At 50.8% G+C, this 16,062-nt stretch overlaps 1 protein-coding gene across 1 annotated transcript in view; it reads left to right on the top strand.

The window, feature by feature from the left end:
- The first annotated feature begins 961 nt into the window (after positions 1 to 961).
- Positions 962 to 16,062, top strand: part of LOC121556643 (unconventional myosin-X-like) — a 294,837-nt gene continuing 279,736 nt past the window's right edge. The window contains exon 1 of the mRNA XM_045206479.1: positions 962 to 1,237. Within this exon, the coding sequence (XP_045062414.1) occupies positions 1,217 to 1,237 (21 nt within the window). The 5' untranslated portion in view covers positions 962 to 1,216. The remainder of the gene's footprint in view (positions 1,238 to 16,062) is intronic.

The following is a 16,062-nucleotide window of genomic DNA, read 5'->3' as shown; positions in this document are numbered from 1 at the left end:
ATCCCTGACCCTGGATATCCCTGACCCTGGATATCCCTGACTGGATAACCCTGACCCTGGATAACCCTGACCCTGGATAACCCTGACCCTGGATATCCCTGACTGGATAACCCTGACCCTGGATAACCCTGACCCTGGATATCCCTGACCCTGGATAACCCTGACCCTGGATAACCCTGACCCTGGATAACCCTGACCCTGGATATCCCTGACTGGATAACCCTGACCCTGGATAACCCTGACCCTGGATAACCCTGACCCTGGATAACCCTGACCCTGGATAACCCTGACCCTGGATATCCCTGACTGGATATCCCTGACCCTGGATAACCCTGACTGGATAACCCTGACCCTGGATAACCCTGACCCTGGATAACCCTGACCCTGGATAACCCTGACCCTGGATAACCCTGACCCTGGATAACCCTGACCCTGGATATCCCTGACCCTGGATAACCCTGACCCTGGATATCCCTGACTGGATAACCCTGACCCTGGATATCCCTGACTGGATAACCCTGACCCTGGATAACCCTGACCCTGGATAACCCTGACCCTGGATAACCCTGACCCTGGATAACCCTGACCCTGGATAACCCTGACCCTGGATAACCCTGACCCTGGATAACCCTGACCCTGGATATCCCTGACCCCTGACCCCTGACCTCTGAGCTAGAACAACATATGCTTCAGCAATCAGGACCTTTTTACATGTATTTTAGTGTGATGTTATTGAAAACATAAGAACTACTACTGTATAGAACTACAACCTACTAAACTACTAATACTATCAATTAAAGTGATGATAACAAATTCATCATCATCATCATCATCATCAGTGCAGTAGATACTGCTGTTACATTGTTCCAATAAGGGCGTGCTCCATGGTCCACCTCTTCAAGCTCCGCCTCCAGTGACAGAGCTCTATGTGCCTTCCTCATCCATAGGGGTTAGCGGGACGCGGCTGCGCCCTATCCCACACGGAGGGGTTTTCAATCCCGTTAACAACTGCTTTTTTACTGGGACGTTAATTGGAATTCGTGGTTTACTTGGTCTGGATTCCCGTTTTGAGAAGAAAGAGTGCAAATGGAACTTCTCTCATATTGACGTCAGCTCGCGGGTGGAAAGCATCTGGAAATACATCTTCCTCCTCAGCGCTACTGTGGGACCTGGAATCTAAGATTACAAGAGTTTTGTGGAGGATCATTTCTTTGAAATGGATTCTTTCTTTGTAGAGGTAAGATACAAGTCTAAACAAAGTCTTTTGAGGCATTGTAGCAGCTCTGAAAAGTTGTTTTATTCCAAAGTGACTGCAGGAGCCGGGAGCGTCTTTGTTACATGTTTACGAGCAGTGAGCACTTTTCATGTCGCGTAGGTTTTTGGGTGGCGGATTGTATTGTCTTTATAGCGGTCCTCTCCTGCTGCAGATGAAAAAACAAACAATAATGGGTTATTTCGCTAGTAAAGGGTGAGACGCTACTATATGGTTTACAGTACTTTATGCAGCAGGATATGTGTTATAGCCTAGTATTAATAGCAGCCAGACACAATAGGCACGCTGAGCTCTGCTCTGGGCTGGGATAGCTCGACCGCTGAGCTCTGCTCTGGGCTGGGATAGCTCGACCGCTGAGCTCTGCTCTGGGCTGGGATAGATCGACCGCAGGATGCAGCTGGACTGTCTGTCCTTGGGACTTACTACAGTTCCACATGTTACACAGTTCTAAATCTCTGTTGTTTAACGCACAAGGAGGAGCCCCCTATCTTAAGTCCAGCCCTGTTGATCTCATCAGACCATAGACCAGGCAGTCTATCCCATTGTGTATGAAGACATCACCCTTCTAATACCCTGTTACCTATGACTCGTACGGGCATAAGCCTAGCTATGTCACTAAGCATGAATGGAGACCGCCCAGCCCCACACGGGAAACACAGAGATAATGTGTCTGAAGTCTACCCTTTGAACCCTGACAAAAGCACGTGTCCTGATCTCTGTTTCCTACGCATTTCCTGCCAGGGTGTGATGTGTCATGTCTAAGTACACACTCACGACCCCTGTGATGTCTTCATGACCCCTGAACTACTAGGGCGCTATTGTTAAACTCCTCCCTTCTCACTCGTCGTCCCATTCTAACCTTCCACCCCATCCCTCTACCCCTTACCCAGCACTTAGCATCCCCTATAACCTTCCACCCCATCCCTCTACCCCTTACCCAGCCCTTAGCATCCCCTATAACCTTCCACCCCATCCCTCTACCCCTTACCCAGCCCTTAGCATCCCCTATAACCTTCCACCCCATCCCTCTACCCCTTACCCAGCCCTTAGCATCCCCTATAACCTTCCACCCCATCCCTCTACCCTTACCCAGCCCTTAGCATCCCCTATAAACTTCCACCCCATCCCTCCACCCCTTACCCAGCCCTTAGCATCCCCTATAACCTTCCACCCCATCCCTCCACCCCTTACCCAGCCCTTAGCATCCCCTATAACCTTCCACCCCATCCCTCTACCCCTTACCCAGCACTTAGCATCCCCTATAACCTTCCACCCCATCCCTCCACCCCTTACCCAGCCCTTAGCATCCCATTCTAACCTTCCACCCCATCCCTCCACCCCTTACCCAGCCCTTAGCATCCCCTATAACCTTCCACCCCATCCCTCCACCCCTTACCCAGCCCTTAGCATCCCCTATAACCTTCCACCCCATCCCTCCACCCCTTACCCAGCCCTTAGCATCCCCTATAACCTTCCACCCCATCCCTCTACCCCTTACCCACCCCTTAGCATCCCCTATAACCTTCCACCCCATCCCTCTACCCCTTACCCAGCCCCTTAGCATCCCCTATAACCTTCCACCCCATCCCTCTACCCCTTACCCAGCCCTTAGCATCCCCTATAACCTTCCACCCCATCCCTCCACCCCTTACCCAGCCCTTAGCATCCCCTATAACCTTCCACCCCATCCCTCCACCCCTTACCCAGCCCTTAGCATCCCCTCTAACCTTCCACCCCATCCCTCCACCCCTTACCCAGCCCTTAGCATCCCCCTCTAACCTTCCACCCCATCCCTCTACCCCTTACCCAGCCCTTAGCATCCCCTATAACCTTCCACCCCATCCCTCCACCCCTTACCCAGCCCTTAGCATCCCCTATAACCTTCCACCCCATCCCTCCACCCCTTACCCAGCCCTTAGCATCCCCTATAACCTTCCACCCCATCCCTCCACCCCTTACCCAGCCCTTAGCATCCCCTCTAACCTTCCACCCCATCCCTCCACCCCTTACCCAGCCCTTAGCATCCCATTCTAACCTTCCACCCCATCCCTCTACCCCTTACCCAGCCCTTAGCATCCCCTATAACCTTCCACCCCATCCCTCTACCCCTTACCCAGCCCTTAGCATCCCCTATAACCTTCCACCCCATCCCTCCACCCCTTACCCAGCCCTTAGCATCCCCTATAACCTTCCACCCCATCCCTCCACCCCTTACCCAGCCCTTAGCATCCCCTATAACCTTCCACCCCATCCCTCTACCCCCTTACCCAGCCCTTAGCATCCCCTATAACCTTCCACCCCATCCCTCTACCCCTTACCCAGCCCTTAGCATCCCCTATAACCTTCCACCCCATCCCTCCACCCCTTACCCAGCACTTAGCATCCCCTCTAACCTTCCACCCCATCCCTCCACCCCTTACCCAGCCCTTAGCATCCCCTATAACCTTCCACCCCATCCCTCTACCCCTTACCCAGCCCTTAGCATCCCCTATAACCTTCCACCCCATCCCTCCACCCCTTACCCAGCACTTAGCATCCCATTCTAACCTTCCACCCCATCCCTCTACCCCTTACCCAGCCCTTAGCATCCCCTATAAACTTCCACCCCATCCCTCCACCCCTTACCCAGCCCTTAGCATCCCCTATAACCTTCCACCCCATCCCTCTACCCCTTACCCAGCACTTAGCATCCCATTCTAACCTTCCACCCCATCCCTCTACCCCTTACCCAGCCCTTCGCATCCCCTATAAACTTCCACCCCATCCCTCCACCCCTTACCCAGCCCTTAGCATCCCCTATAACCTTCCACCCCTTACCCAGCCCTTAGCATCCCCTATAACCTTCCACCCCATCCCTCTACCCCTTACCCAGCCCTTAGCATCCCCTATAACCTTCCACCCCATCCCTCTACCCCTTACCCAGCCCTTAGCATCCCCTCTAACCTTCCACCCCATCCCTCCACCCCTTACCCAGCCCTTAGCATCCCCTCTAACCTTCCACCCCATCCCTCCACCCCTTACCCAGCCCTTAGCATCCCCTATAACCTTCCACTCCATCCCTCCACCCTTACCCAGCCCTTAGCATCCCCTATAACCTTCCACCCCATCCCTCCACCCCTTACCCAGCCCTTAGCATCCCCTCTAACCTTCCACCCCATCCCTCCACCCCTTACCCAGCCCTTAGCATCCCCTATAACCTTCCACCCCATCCCTCCACCCCTTACCCAGCCCTTCGCATCCCCTATAACCTTCCACCCCATCCCTCTACCCCTTACCCAGCCCTTAGCATCCCCTATAACCTTCCACCCCATCCCTCCACCCCTTACCCAGCCCTTAGCATCCCCTCTAACCTTCCACCCCATCCCTCCACCCCTTACCCAGCCCTTAGCATCCCCTATAACCTTCCACCCCATCCCTCCACCCCTTACCCAGCCCTTAGCATCCCCTATAACCTTCCACCCCATCCCTCTACCCCTTACCCAGCCCTTAGCATCCCCTATAACCTTCCACCCCATCCCTCTACCCCTTACCCAGCCCTTAGCATCCCCTATAACCTTCCACCCCATCCCTCTACCCCTTACCCAGCCCTTAGCATCCCCTATAACCTTCCACCCCATCCCTCCACCCCTTACCCAGCCCTTAGCATCCCCTATAACCTTCCACCCCATCCCTCTACCCCTTACCCAGCACTTAGCATCCCATTCTAACCTTCCACCCCATCCCTCTACCCCTTACCCAGCCCTTAGCATCCCCTATAACCTTCCACCCCATCCCTCCACCCCTTACCCAGCCCTTAGCATCCCCTATAACCTTCCACCCCATCCCTCCACCCCTTACCCAGCCCTTAGCATCCCCTATAACCTTCCACCCCATCCCTCTACCCCTTACCCAGCCCTTAGCATCCCCTCTAACCTTCCACCCCATCCCTCTACCCCTTACCCAGCCCTTAGCATCCCCTATAACCTTCCACCCCATCCCTCCACCCCTTACCCAGCCCTTAGCATCCCCTATAACCTTCCACCCCATCCCTCTACCCCTTACCCAGCACTTAGCATCCCATTCTAACCTTCCACCCCATCCCTCTACCCCTTACCCAGCCCTTAGCATCCCCTATAACCTTCCACCCCATCCCTCCACCCCTTACCCAGCCCTTAGCATCCCCTATAACCTTCCACCCCATCCCTCTACCCCTTACCCAGCCCTTAGCATCCCCTATAACCTTCCACCCCATCCCTCCACCCCTTACCCAGCCCTTAGCATCCCCTATAACCTTCCACCCCATCCCTCTACCCCTTACCCAGCCCTTAGCATCCCCTATAACCTTCCACCCCATCCCTCTACCCCTTACCCAGCCCTTAGCATCCCCTATAACTTTCCACCCCATCCCTCCACCCCTTACCCAGCCCTTAGCATCCCCTATAACCTTCCACCCCATCCCTCCACCCCTTACCCAGCCCTTAGCATCCCCTATAACCTTCCACCCCATCCCTCTACCCCTTACCCAGCCCTTAGCATCCCCTATAACCTTCCAGCCCCTGCGTGATGAAAGCACTATCAATATTCACTATACCCATCAATATACACATCAATATACACTATAAACATCAATATATACATCAATATACACATCACTATATAAAATAGACATCAATATACACATCACTATATACTATATACATCAATATATACATCACTATACACAAACATATATACATCAATATACACATCACTATATACACATCACTATACACTATACACATCAATATATAGATCAATATACACATCACTATATACACATCAATATACACTATACACATCACTATACACATCAATATATACATCAATATACACTATACACATCAATATATACATCAATATACACTATACACATCAATATATACATCAATATACACTATACACATCAATATACACATCAATATACACTATACACATCAATATACACATCAGTATACACTATACACATCAATATATACACTATACACAACAATATATACATCAATATTCACTATATACATCAATAATGTTACAGGTTTTTGTTTTTCCATTTATGTTTCGAGGTTAGACGTTAACACATTAGCACGTTAGCATGTAGGGCGCACCGATCCGATTGGTGTCACCTCGTTAGTCAGTATATGTTACACCTCTGCTGGTTGGTCGTCTGGTTTGATGGGAAGGTGTTTCACCTGTGCTGGCCCAGGTGCTATTTAACAGTGTCTGGCCCAGGTGCTATTTAACAGTGTCTGGCCCAGGTGCTATTTAACAGTGTCTGGCCCAGGTGCTATTTAACAGTGTCTGGCCCAGTGCTCCAGTTGCCTTGATAGATGGAGGGTTAACACCTTTAGTTGTCTCTCCCTATTTGATTTCTAGACTAACAATCCTTTATCTGATTTCGTTTTGCTCCACCTTTTTAGTTTGCTTCCTGTCTTTAAGTTTGGTGTGGGTTTTAATTTTGTTAGCCTCTTCTTGGTAAATGTAGTGGGTGTCATGGTGGGTGTCTTTTAGGGCCCAGTTGTTGTTGTTAGTCAGCTTCCAGTGGACCCCCCCATGAGCGTCTTTCAGAACCCCTCCTAAAACCCCACCTGTTTAGTTTTGGTTGTTGTCAGTGACTCTTTGTTAGTTGCCCTTTCTGTTTGAGCAACATTATTTGGTTTTCTTTCTTGATGTATAATTCATCAGATACATTTTTACGTGATTCAGAGAGTAACATATACTTTGTTTTACCTGCATTAAGTACCAATTTCAGTTCAACAAAGGCTTTCTGCAAAGTAATGAAGGCAGACTGAAGCTCCGACAGACACCGTCCCAGCTGTCACCAGACCATTAGACAGGACACTACCCCAGCTGTTACCAGACCATTAGACAGGACACTACCCCAGCTGTTACCAGACCATTAGACAGGACACTACCCCAGCTGTTACCAGACCATTAGACAGGACACTACCCCAGCTGTCACCAGACCATTAGACAGGACACTACCCCAGCTGTCACCAGACCATTAGACAGGACACTACCCCAGCTGTTACCAGACCATTAGACAGGACACTACCCCAGCTGTCACCAGACCATTAGACAGGACACTACCCCAGCTGTCACCAGAACATTAGACAGGACACTACCCCAGCTGTTACCAGACCATTAGACAGGACACTACCCCAGCTGTCACCAGACCATTAGACAGGACACTACCCCAGCTGTCACCAGAACATTAGACAGGACACTACCCCAGCTGTTACCAGACCATTAGACAGGACACTACCCCAGCTGTCACCAGACCATTAGACAGGACACTACCCCAGCTGTCACCAGACCATTAGACAGGACACTACCCCAGCTGTTACCAGACCATTAGACAGGACACTACCCCAGCTGTCACCAGACCATTAGACAGGACACTACCCCAGCTGTCACCAGACCATTAGACAGGACACTACCCCAGCTGTCACCAGACCATTAGACAGGACACTACCCCAGCTGTTACCAGACCATTAGACAGGACACTACCCCAGCTGTCACCAGACCATTAGACAGGACACTACCCCAGCTGTCACCAGACCATTAGACAGGACACTACCCCAGCTGTCACCAGACCATTAGACAGGACACTACACCAGCTGTCACCAGACCATTAGACAGGACACTACCCCAGCTGTCACCAGACCATTAGACAGGACACTACCCCAGCTGTCACCAGACCATTAGACAGGACACTACCCCAGCTGTTACCAGACCATTAGACAGGACACTACCCCAGCTGTCACCAGACCATTAGACAGGACACTACCCCAGCTGTCACCAGACCATTAGACAGGACACTACCCCAGCTGTCACCAGACCATTAGACAGGACACTACCCCAGCTGTTACCAGACCATTAGACAGGACACTACCCCAGCTGTCACCAGACCATTAGACAGGACACTACCCCAGCTGTCACCAGAACATTAGACAGGACACTACCCCAGCTGTTACCAGACCATTAGACAGGACACTACCCCAGCTGTCACCAGACCATTAGACAGGACACTACCCCAGCTGTCACCAGAACATTAGACAGGACACTACCCCAGCTGTTACCAGACCATTAGACAGGACACTACCCCAGCTGTCACCAGACCATTAGACAGGACACTACCCCAGCTGTCACCAGACCATTAGACAGGACACTACCCCAGCTGTTACCAGACCATTAGACAGGACACTACCCCAGCTGTCACCAGACCATTAGACAGGACACTACCCCAGCTGTCACCAGACCATTAGACAGGACACTACCCCAGCTGTCACCAGACCATTAGACAGGACACTACCCCAGCTGTCACCAGACCATTAGACAGGACACTACCCCCAGCTGTTACCAGACCATTAGACAGGACACTACCCCAGCTGTCACCAGACCATTAGACAGGACACTACCCCAGCTGTTACCAGACCATTAGACAGGACACTACCCCAGCTGTCACCAGACCATTAGACAGGACACTACCCCAGCTGTCACCAGACCATTAGACCGGACACTACCCCAGCTGTCACCAGACCATTAGACAGGACACTACCCCAGCTGTTACCAGACCATTAGACAGGACACTACCCCAGCTGTCACCAGACCATTAGACAGGACACTACCCCAGCTGTCACCAGAACATTAGACAGGACACTACCCCAGCTGTCACCAGACCATTAGACAGGACACTACCCCAGCTGTCACCAGAACATTAGACAGGACACTACCCCAGCTGTTACCAGACCATTAGACAGGACACTACCCCAGCTGTTACCAGACCATTAGACAGGACACTACCCCCAGCTGTCACCAGACCATTAGACAGGACACTACCCCAGCTGTTACCAGACCATTAGACAGGACACTACCCCAGCTGTCACCAGACCATTAGACAGGACACTACCCCAGCTGTTACCAGACCATTAGACAGGACACTATCCCAGCTGTCACCAGACCATTAGACAGGACACTACCCCAGCTGTCACCAGACCATTAGACAGGACACTACCCCAGCTGTTACCAGACCATTAGACAGGACACTACCCCCAGCTGTTACCAGACCATTAGACAGGACACTACCCCAGCTGTTACCAGACCATTAGACAGGACACTACCCCAGCTGTCACCAGACCATTAGACAGGACACTACCCCAGCTGTCACCAGACCATTAGACAGGACACTACCCCAGCTGTCACCAGACCATTAGACAGGACACTACCCCAGCTGTCACCAGACCATAAGACAGGGTAGTGTACTGGTACTGGTTTGATACTTAAGTATATTTAAGTCCGTTTAGCAGCGGGACAAGACTCTGTGAAGGTGACGTTCGGTAATGAAATGCGTTTTGATATAAACAGGCAGAAGAAGCTTTTAGATCTGCGGTTACAAAATGCAGCAAGATATTACTTATGAAAAGATATTACTTATGAAAAGATATTACTTATGAAAAGATATTACTTATGCATTTTTGTATTTTTTCCTGAAAAACAAATGATTCTGCGTTAAGGCGACCCTTCAGTTTGATAGCCTGCTCTGGTGTAGACCTTACAGTGAAATGCTTACTGACAAGCCCTTAACCAACAATGCAGTTTTAAGAAAAAAAAAGTGTTAAGTAAAAATTATTAAAGAGCAGCAGTAAAATAAAATAACAGTAGGGAGGCTATATACAGGGGGTACCGGTACAGAGTCAATGTGTAATAACAGTAGGGAGGCTATATACAGGGGGGTACCGGTACAGAGTCAATGTGTAATAACAGTAGGGAGGCTATATACAGGGGGGTACCGGTACAGAGTCAATGTGTAATAACAGTAGGGAGGCTATATACAGGGGGTACCGGTACAGAGTCAATGGGAAATAACAGTAGGGAGGCTATATACAGGGGGTACCGGTACAGAGTCAATGTGTAATAACAGTAGGGAGGCTATATACAGGGGGGTACCGGTACAGAGTCAATGTGTAATAACAGTAGGGAGGCTATATACAGGGGGTACCGGTGCAGAGTCAATGGGAAATAACAGTAGGGAGGCTATATACAGGGGGGTACCGGTACAGAGTCAATGTGTAATAACAGTAGGGAGGCTATATACAGGGGGTACCGGTACCGAGTCAATGTGAAATAACAGTAGGGAGGCTATATACAGGGGGTACCGGTACAGAGTCAATGTGTAATAACAGTAGGGAGGCTATATACAGGGGGGTACCGGTACAGAGTCAATGGGAAATAACAGTAGGGAGGCTATATACAGGGGGTACCGGTACAGAGTCAATGTGTAATAACAGTAGGGAGGCTATATACAGGGGGGTACCGGTACAGAGTCAATGTGTAATAACAGTAGGGAGGCTATATACAGGGGGGTACCGGTACAGAGTCAATGTGTAATAACAGTAGGGAGGCTATATACAGGGGGTACCGGTACCGAGTCAATGTGAAATAACAGTAGGGAGGCTATATACAGGGGGTACCGGTACAGAGTCAATGGGAAATAACAGTAGGGAGGCTATATACAGGGGGTGCCGGTACAGAGTCAATGGGAAATAACAGTAGGGAGGCTATATACAGGGGGTACCGGTACAGAGTCAATGGGAAATAACAGTAGGGAGGCTATATACAGGGGGTACCGGTACAGAGTCAATGGGAAATAACAGTAGGGAGGCTATACACAGGGGGTACCGGTACAGAGTCAATGTGTGGGGGCACCGGTTAGTCGAGGTAATTGAGGCAAGGGCCGCGGCTTTTGTGGAGCGACGGGTAACGGTGCTTCGAGGGTGACTGTTGTCGATGTGTGCAGAGGGTCCCTGGTTCAAGCCCAGGTAGGGGCGAGGAGAGGGTCGGAAGCAACACTGTTACACTAACAGCCTAAACTCAGAATGCCGTCATCAGCAGACCCATCCATGAGCCCTGAGAAACACTACCTCCTGATGACATCAGCTGGATCAGATGTGTGGAGTTAGAGTTAGACTGGGTTAGGGTTAGACTGGGTTAGACTGGGTTAGAGTTAGACTGGGTTAGACTGGGTTAGAGTTAGACTGGGTTAGGGTTAGACTGGGTTGGACTGGGTTAGAGTTAGACTGGGTTAGACTGGGTTAGGGTTAGACTGGGTTAGACTGGGTTAGAGTTAGACTGGGTTAGAGTTAGACTGGGTTAGACTGGGTTAGAGTTAGACTGGGTTAGACTGGGTTAGGGTTAGACTGGGTATTTCTCCCACAGTGTGTGTTATTGGTCCTTTAGTCCTGGACGCTGTAAAAAGCTGTAGCACACAGCAGGGCAGAGAGTCTTAGAAGGGAGTCCTGGGACTGACAGGCAGTATGAGATATGATCAGAGGTCAGGGGTCAGGTAATAGGAGCTCCGCTCAACACAACACACAGCACTGGCCCAGGTCCAGATGTGGAGGACACACTCACACAGAGAGAGAACTCCCTAACCCTGGGTCCCAACTATTGAGCTGCATTCCTGTAATATCTCTGATGTTCTGCCCTGGAGAGAGAGGAGGAGGGAGGGAGGGAGGCGCACCAGCTACAGTACCCAATCAGATATAACCTCCACTGGAGGGAGGGAGGAGCACCAGCTACAGTACCCAATCAGATATAACCTCCACTGGAGGGAGGGAGGAGCACCAGCTACAGTACCCAATCAGATATAACCTCCACTTATGCCCTGGTTTATGTCATCTTTCTGTCAACTATGAAGAGATCTGACTTCCTGCTGTACTGACTTCCTGTTCCATGGCTTAGAGAAGAGTAACATCACTTTATTCATCAATTGTACACAACTGAAATGTGATTTGTGCTTTATCCCCTCTGAAAGACACCTAGTGTACATACTGTAGACAGGTTGGAGCAGGGGACTGACATACTATGTTGTTGAGAGGGGTTACGTGCCTTGCTCAAGGGCACAACGGCAGGCAATGACGTCTAGGATTTGATACCAGCAATCCTCCGGTTGCCACCTCACTTCCCAACAGATTTTTTCCCGTCAGACTCGGGATTCAAACTGGCTACCCTGCGGTTGCTGGTTGGCCTCTCTAACCGATAGGCTACTTGCTCCTCTCAGGCTCAGCAGCGTCGTTTAGTCACAACATCACTTATGAACTCTTGGAATTGTTAAGACTTAAGTACATTATTTGTTATGTTAATTTTGGGCTCATGAATTAAACTGAGTGTCTCTCTGGCAATAGGGATAATTAGCTGATGACAGCACGGCGACATCCCCTCCCCATGAAGGGTTACATAGTCACAGCGACATCCCCTCCCCATGAAGGGTTACATAGTCACGGCGACATCCCCTCCCCATGAAGGGTTACATAGTCACGGCGACATCCCCTCCCCATGAAGGGTTACATAGTCACGGCGACATCCCCTCCCCATGAAGGGTTACATAGTCACGGCGACATCCCCTCCCCATGAAGGGTTACATAGTCACGGCGACATCCCCTCCCCATGAAGGGTTACATAGTCACGGCGACATCCCCTCCCCACGAAGGGTTACATAGTCACGGCGACATCCCCTCCCCATGAAGGGTTACATAGTCACGGCGACATCCCCTCCCCATGAAGGGTTGCATAGTCACGGCGACATCCCCTCCCCATGAAGGGTTGCATAGTCACGGCGACATCCCCTCCCCATGAAGGGTTGCATAGTCACAGCGACATCCCCTCCCCATGAAGGGTTGCATAGTCACAGCGACATCCCCTCCCCATGAAGGGTTGCATAGTCACAGCGACATCCCCTCCCCATGAAGGGTTGCATAGTCACAGCGACATCCCCTCCCCATGAAGGGTTGCATAGTCACAGCGACATCCCCTCCCCATGAAGGGTTACATAGTCACAGCGACATCCCCTCCCCATGAAGGGTTACATAGTCACGGCGACATCCCCTCCCCATGAAGGGTTACATAGTCACGGCGACATCCCCTCCCCCATGAAGGGTTACATAGTCACGGCGACATCCCCCTCCCCATGAAGGGTTACATAGTCACGGCGACATCCCCTCCCCATGAAGGGTTACATAGTCACGGCGACATCCCCTCCCCATGAAGGGTTACATAGTCACGGCGACATCCCCTCCCCATGAAGGGTTACATAGTCACGGCGACATCCCCTCCCCATGAAGGGTTACATAGTCACGGCGACATCCCCTCCCCATGAAGGGTTACATAGTCACGGCGACATCCCCCTCCCCATGAAGGGTTACATAGTCACGGCGACATCCCCTCCCCATGAAGGGTTACATAGTCACGGCGACATCCCCTCCCCATGAAGGGTTACATAGTCACGGCGACATCCCCTCCCCATGAAGGGGTTACATAGTCACGGCGACATCCCCTCCCCCATGAAGGGTTACATAGTCACGGCGACATCCCCTCCCCATGAAGGGTTACATAGTCACGGCGACATCCCCTCCCCATGAAGGGTTACATAGTCACGGCGACATCCCCTCCCCATGAAGGGTTACATAGTCACGGCGACATCCCCTCCCCATGAAGGGTTACATAGTCACGGCGACATCCCCTCCCCATGAAGGGTTACATAGTCACGGCGACATCCCCTCCCCATGAAGGGTTACATAGTCACGGCGACATCCCCTCCCCATGAAGGGTTACATAGTCACGGCGACATCCCCTCCCCATGAAGGGTTACATAGTCACGGCGACATCCCCTCCCCATGAAGGGTTACATAGTCACGGCGACATCCCCTCCCCATGAAGGGTTACATAGTCACGGCGACATCCCCTCCCCCATGAAGGGTTACATAGTCACGGCGACATCCCCTCCCCATGAAGGGTTACATAGTCACGGCGACATCCCCTCCCCATGAAGGGTTACATAGTCACGGCGACATCCCCTCCCCATGAAGGGTTACATAGTCACGGCGACATCCCCTCCCCATGAAGGGTTACATAGTCACGGCGACATCCCCTCCCCATGAAGGGTTACATAGTCACGGCGACATCCCCTCCCCATGAAGGGTTACATAGTCACGGCGACATCCCCTCCCCATGAAGGGTTACATAGTCACGGCGACATCCCCTCCCCATGAAGGGTTACATAGTCACGGCGACATCCCCTCCCCATGAAGGGTTACATAGTCACGGCGACATCCCCTCCCCATGAAGGGTTACATAGTCACGGCGACATCCCCTCCCCATGAAGGGTTACATAGTCACGGCGACATCCCCTCCCCATGAAGGGTTACATAGTCACGGCGACATCCCCTCCCCATGAAGGGTTACATAGTCACAGCGACATCCCCTCCCCATGAAGGGTTACATAGTCACAGCGACATCCCCTCCCCATGAAGGGTTACATAGTCACAGCGACATCCCCTCCCCTCCCCATAGTCTGTGGCCCATGGAGACCATATGTTCCACTGTAAGACTGATGAACCCTTTTATCTCCTAAACGTCCTCTCTGGCCCTGTAGTGACGATCCTATCCTCTCTGACCCTGTAGTGACGATCCTATCCTCTCTGACCCTGTAGTGACGATCCTATCCTCTCTGACCCTGTAGTGACGATCCTATCCTCTCTGACCCTGTAGTGACGATCCTATCCTCTCTGACCCTGTAGTGACGATCCTATCCTCTCTGACCCTGTAGTGACGATCCTATCCTCTCTGACCCTGTAGTGACGATCCTATCCTCTCTGACCCTGTAGTGACGATCCTATCCTCTCTGACCCTGTAGTGACGATCCTATCCTCTCTGATCCTGTAGTGACGATCCTATCCTCTCTGACCCTGTAGTGATGATCCTAAATCTTTAATCAGGTATAAAAATGATTAAAACTCTGAGATTGGCCAGATAATCTGTCACATTCAGCAATTGTTGACTAACACTCCAAATAGAGATACTATCTGTCATAAAAACAGCTCAGAGATATTATTGAGTAATGACACTAGCTCCCAGTCCTGATCTGAATTTGTATGGAGCTAGTAGTAGTGTTTCAATGGCACCCTATCTGTCTCTGTCAGGTCTCTTTCTATAGAGATATTATTATCAGGTCTTTGTAGCTCAATTGGTAGAGCACGGCGCTTGTAACGCCAGGGTAGTGGGTTCGATCCCCGGGACCACCCATACGCAAAAATGTATGCACACATGACTGACTGTAAGTCGCTTTGGATAAAAGCGTCTGCTAAATGGCATATTATTATTATTATTATTATTATTATTTCTATAGAGATATTATTATCATATCGAGGGAAAGATGAACAGAGAAAAGTACAGAGAGATCCTTGATGAAAGACTGCTCCGGAGCGCTCATGACCTCAGACTGGGGCGAAGGTTCACCTTCCAACAGGACAACGACCCTAAGCACACAGCCAAGACAACGCAGGAGTGGCTTTGGGACAAGTCTCTGAATGTCCTTGAGTGGCCCAGCCAGAGCCCGGACTTGAACCCGATCGAACATCTCTGGAGAGACCAGAAAATAGCTTTGCAGCGACGCTCCCCATCCAACCTGACAGAGCTTGAGAGGATCTGCAGAGAAGAATGGGAGAAACTCCCCAAATACAGGTGTGCCAAGCTTGTAGCGTCATACCCAAGAAGACTCAAGGCTGTAATCGCTGCCAAAGGTGCTTCAACTAAGAACTGATTAAAGGGTCTGAATACTTATGTAAATGTTTTTTTTGTTTTGTTTGCAAAACTTTCTAAAAACCTGTTTTCGCTTTGTCATTACGGGGTATTGTGTGTAGATTGATGAAGAAAAACAAACAATTTCATCCATTTTAGAATAAGGCTGTAACGTAACAAAATGTGGAAAAAGTCAAGGG

This window comes from Coregonus clupeaformis, chromosome 23 (assembly GCF_020615455.1).
Source record: "Coregonus clupeaformis isolate EN_2021a chromosome 23, ASM2061545v1, whole genome shotgun sequence".
Classification (NCBI taxonomy): Eukaryota; Metazoa; Chordata; class Actinopteri; order Salmoniformes; family Salmonidae; genus Coregonus; species Coregonus clupeaformis.
The sequence above is the reverse complement of the archived record's forward strand: the minus strand, read 5'-3'. Positions and strand labels throughout refer to the sequence as shown.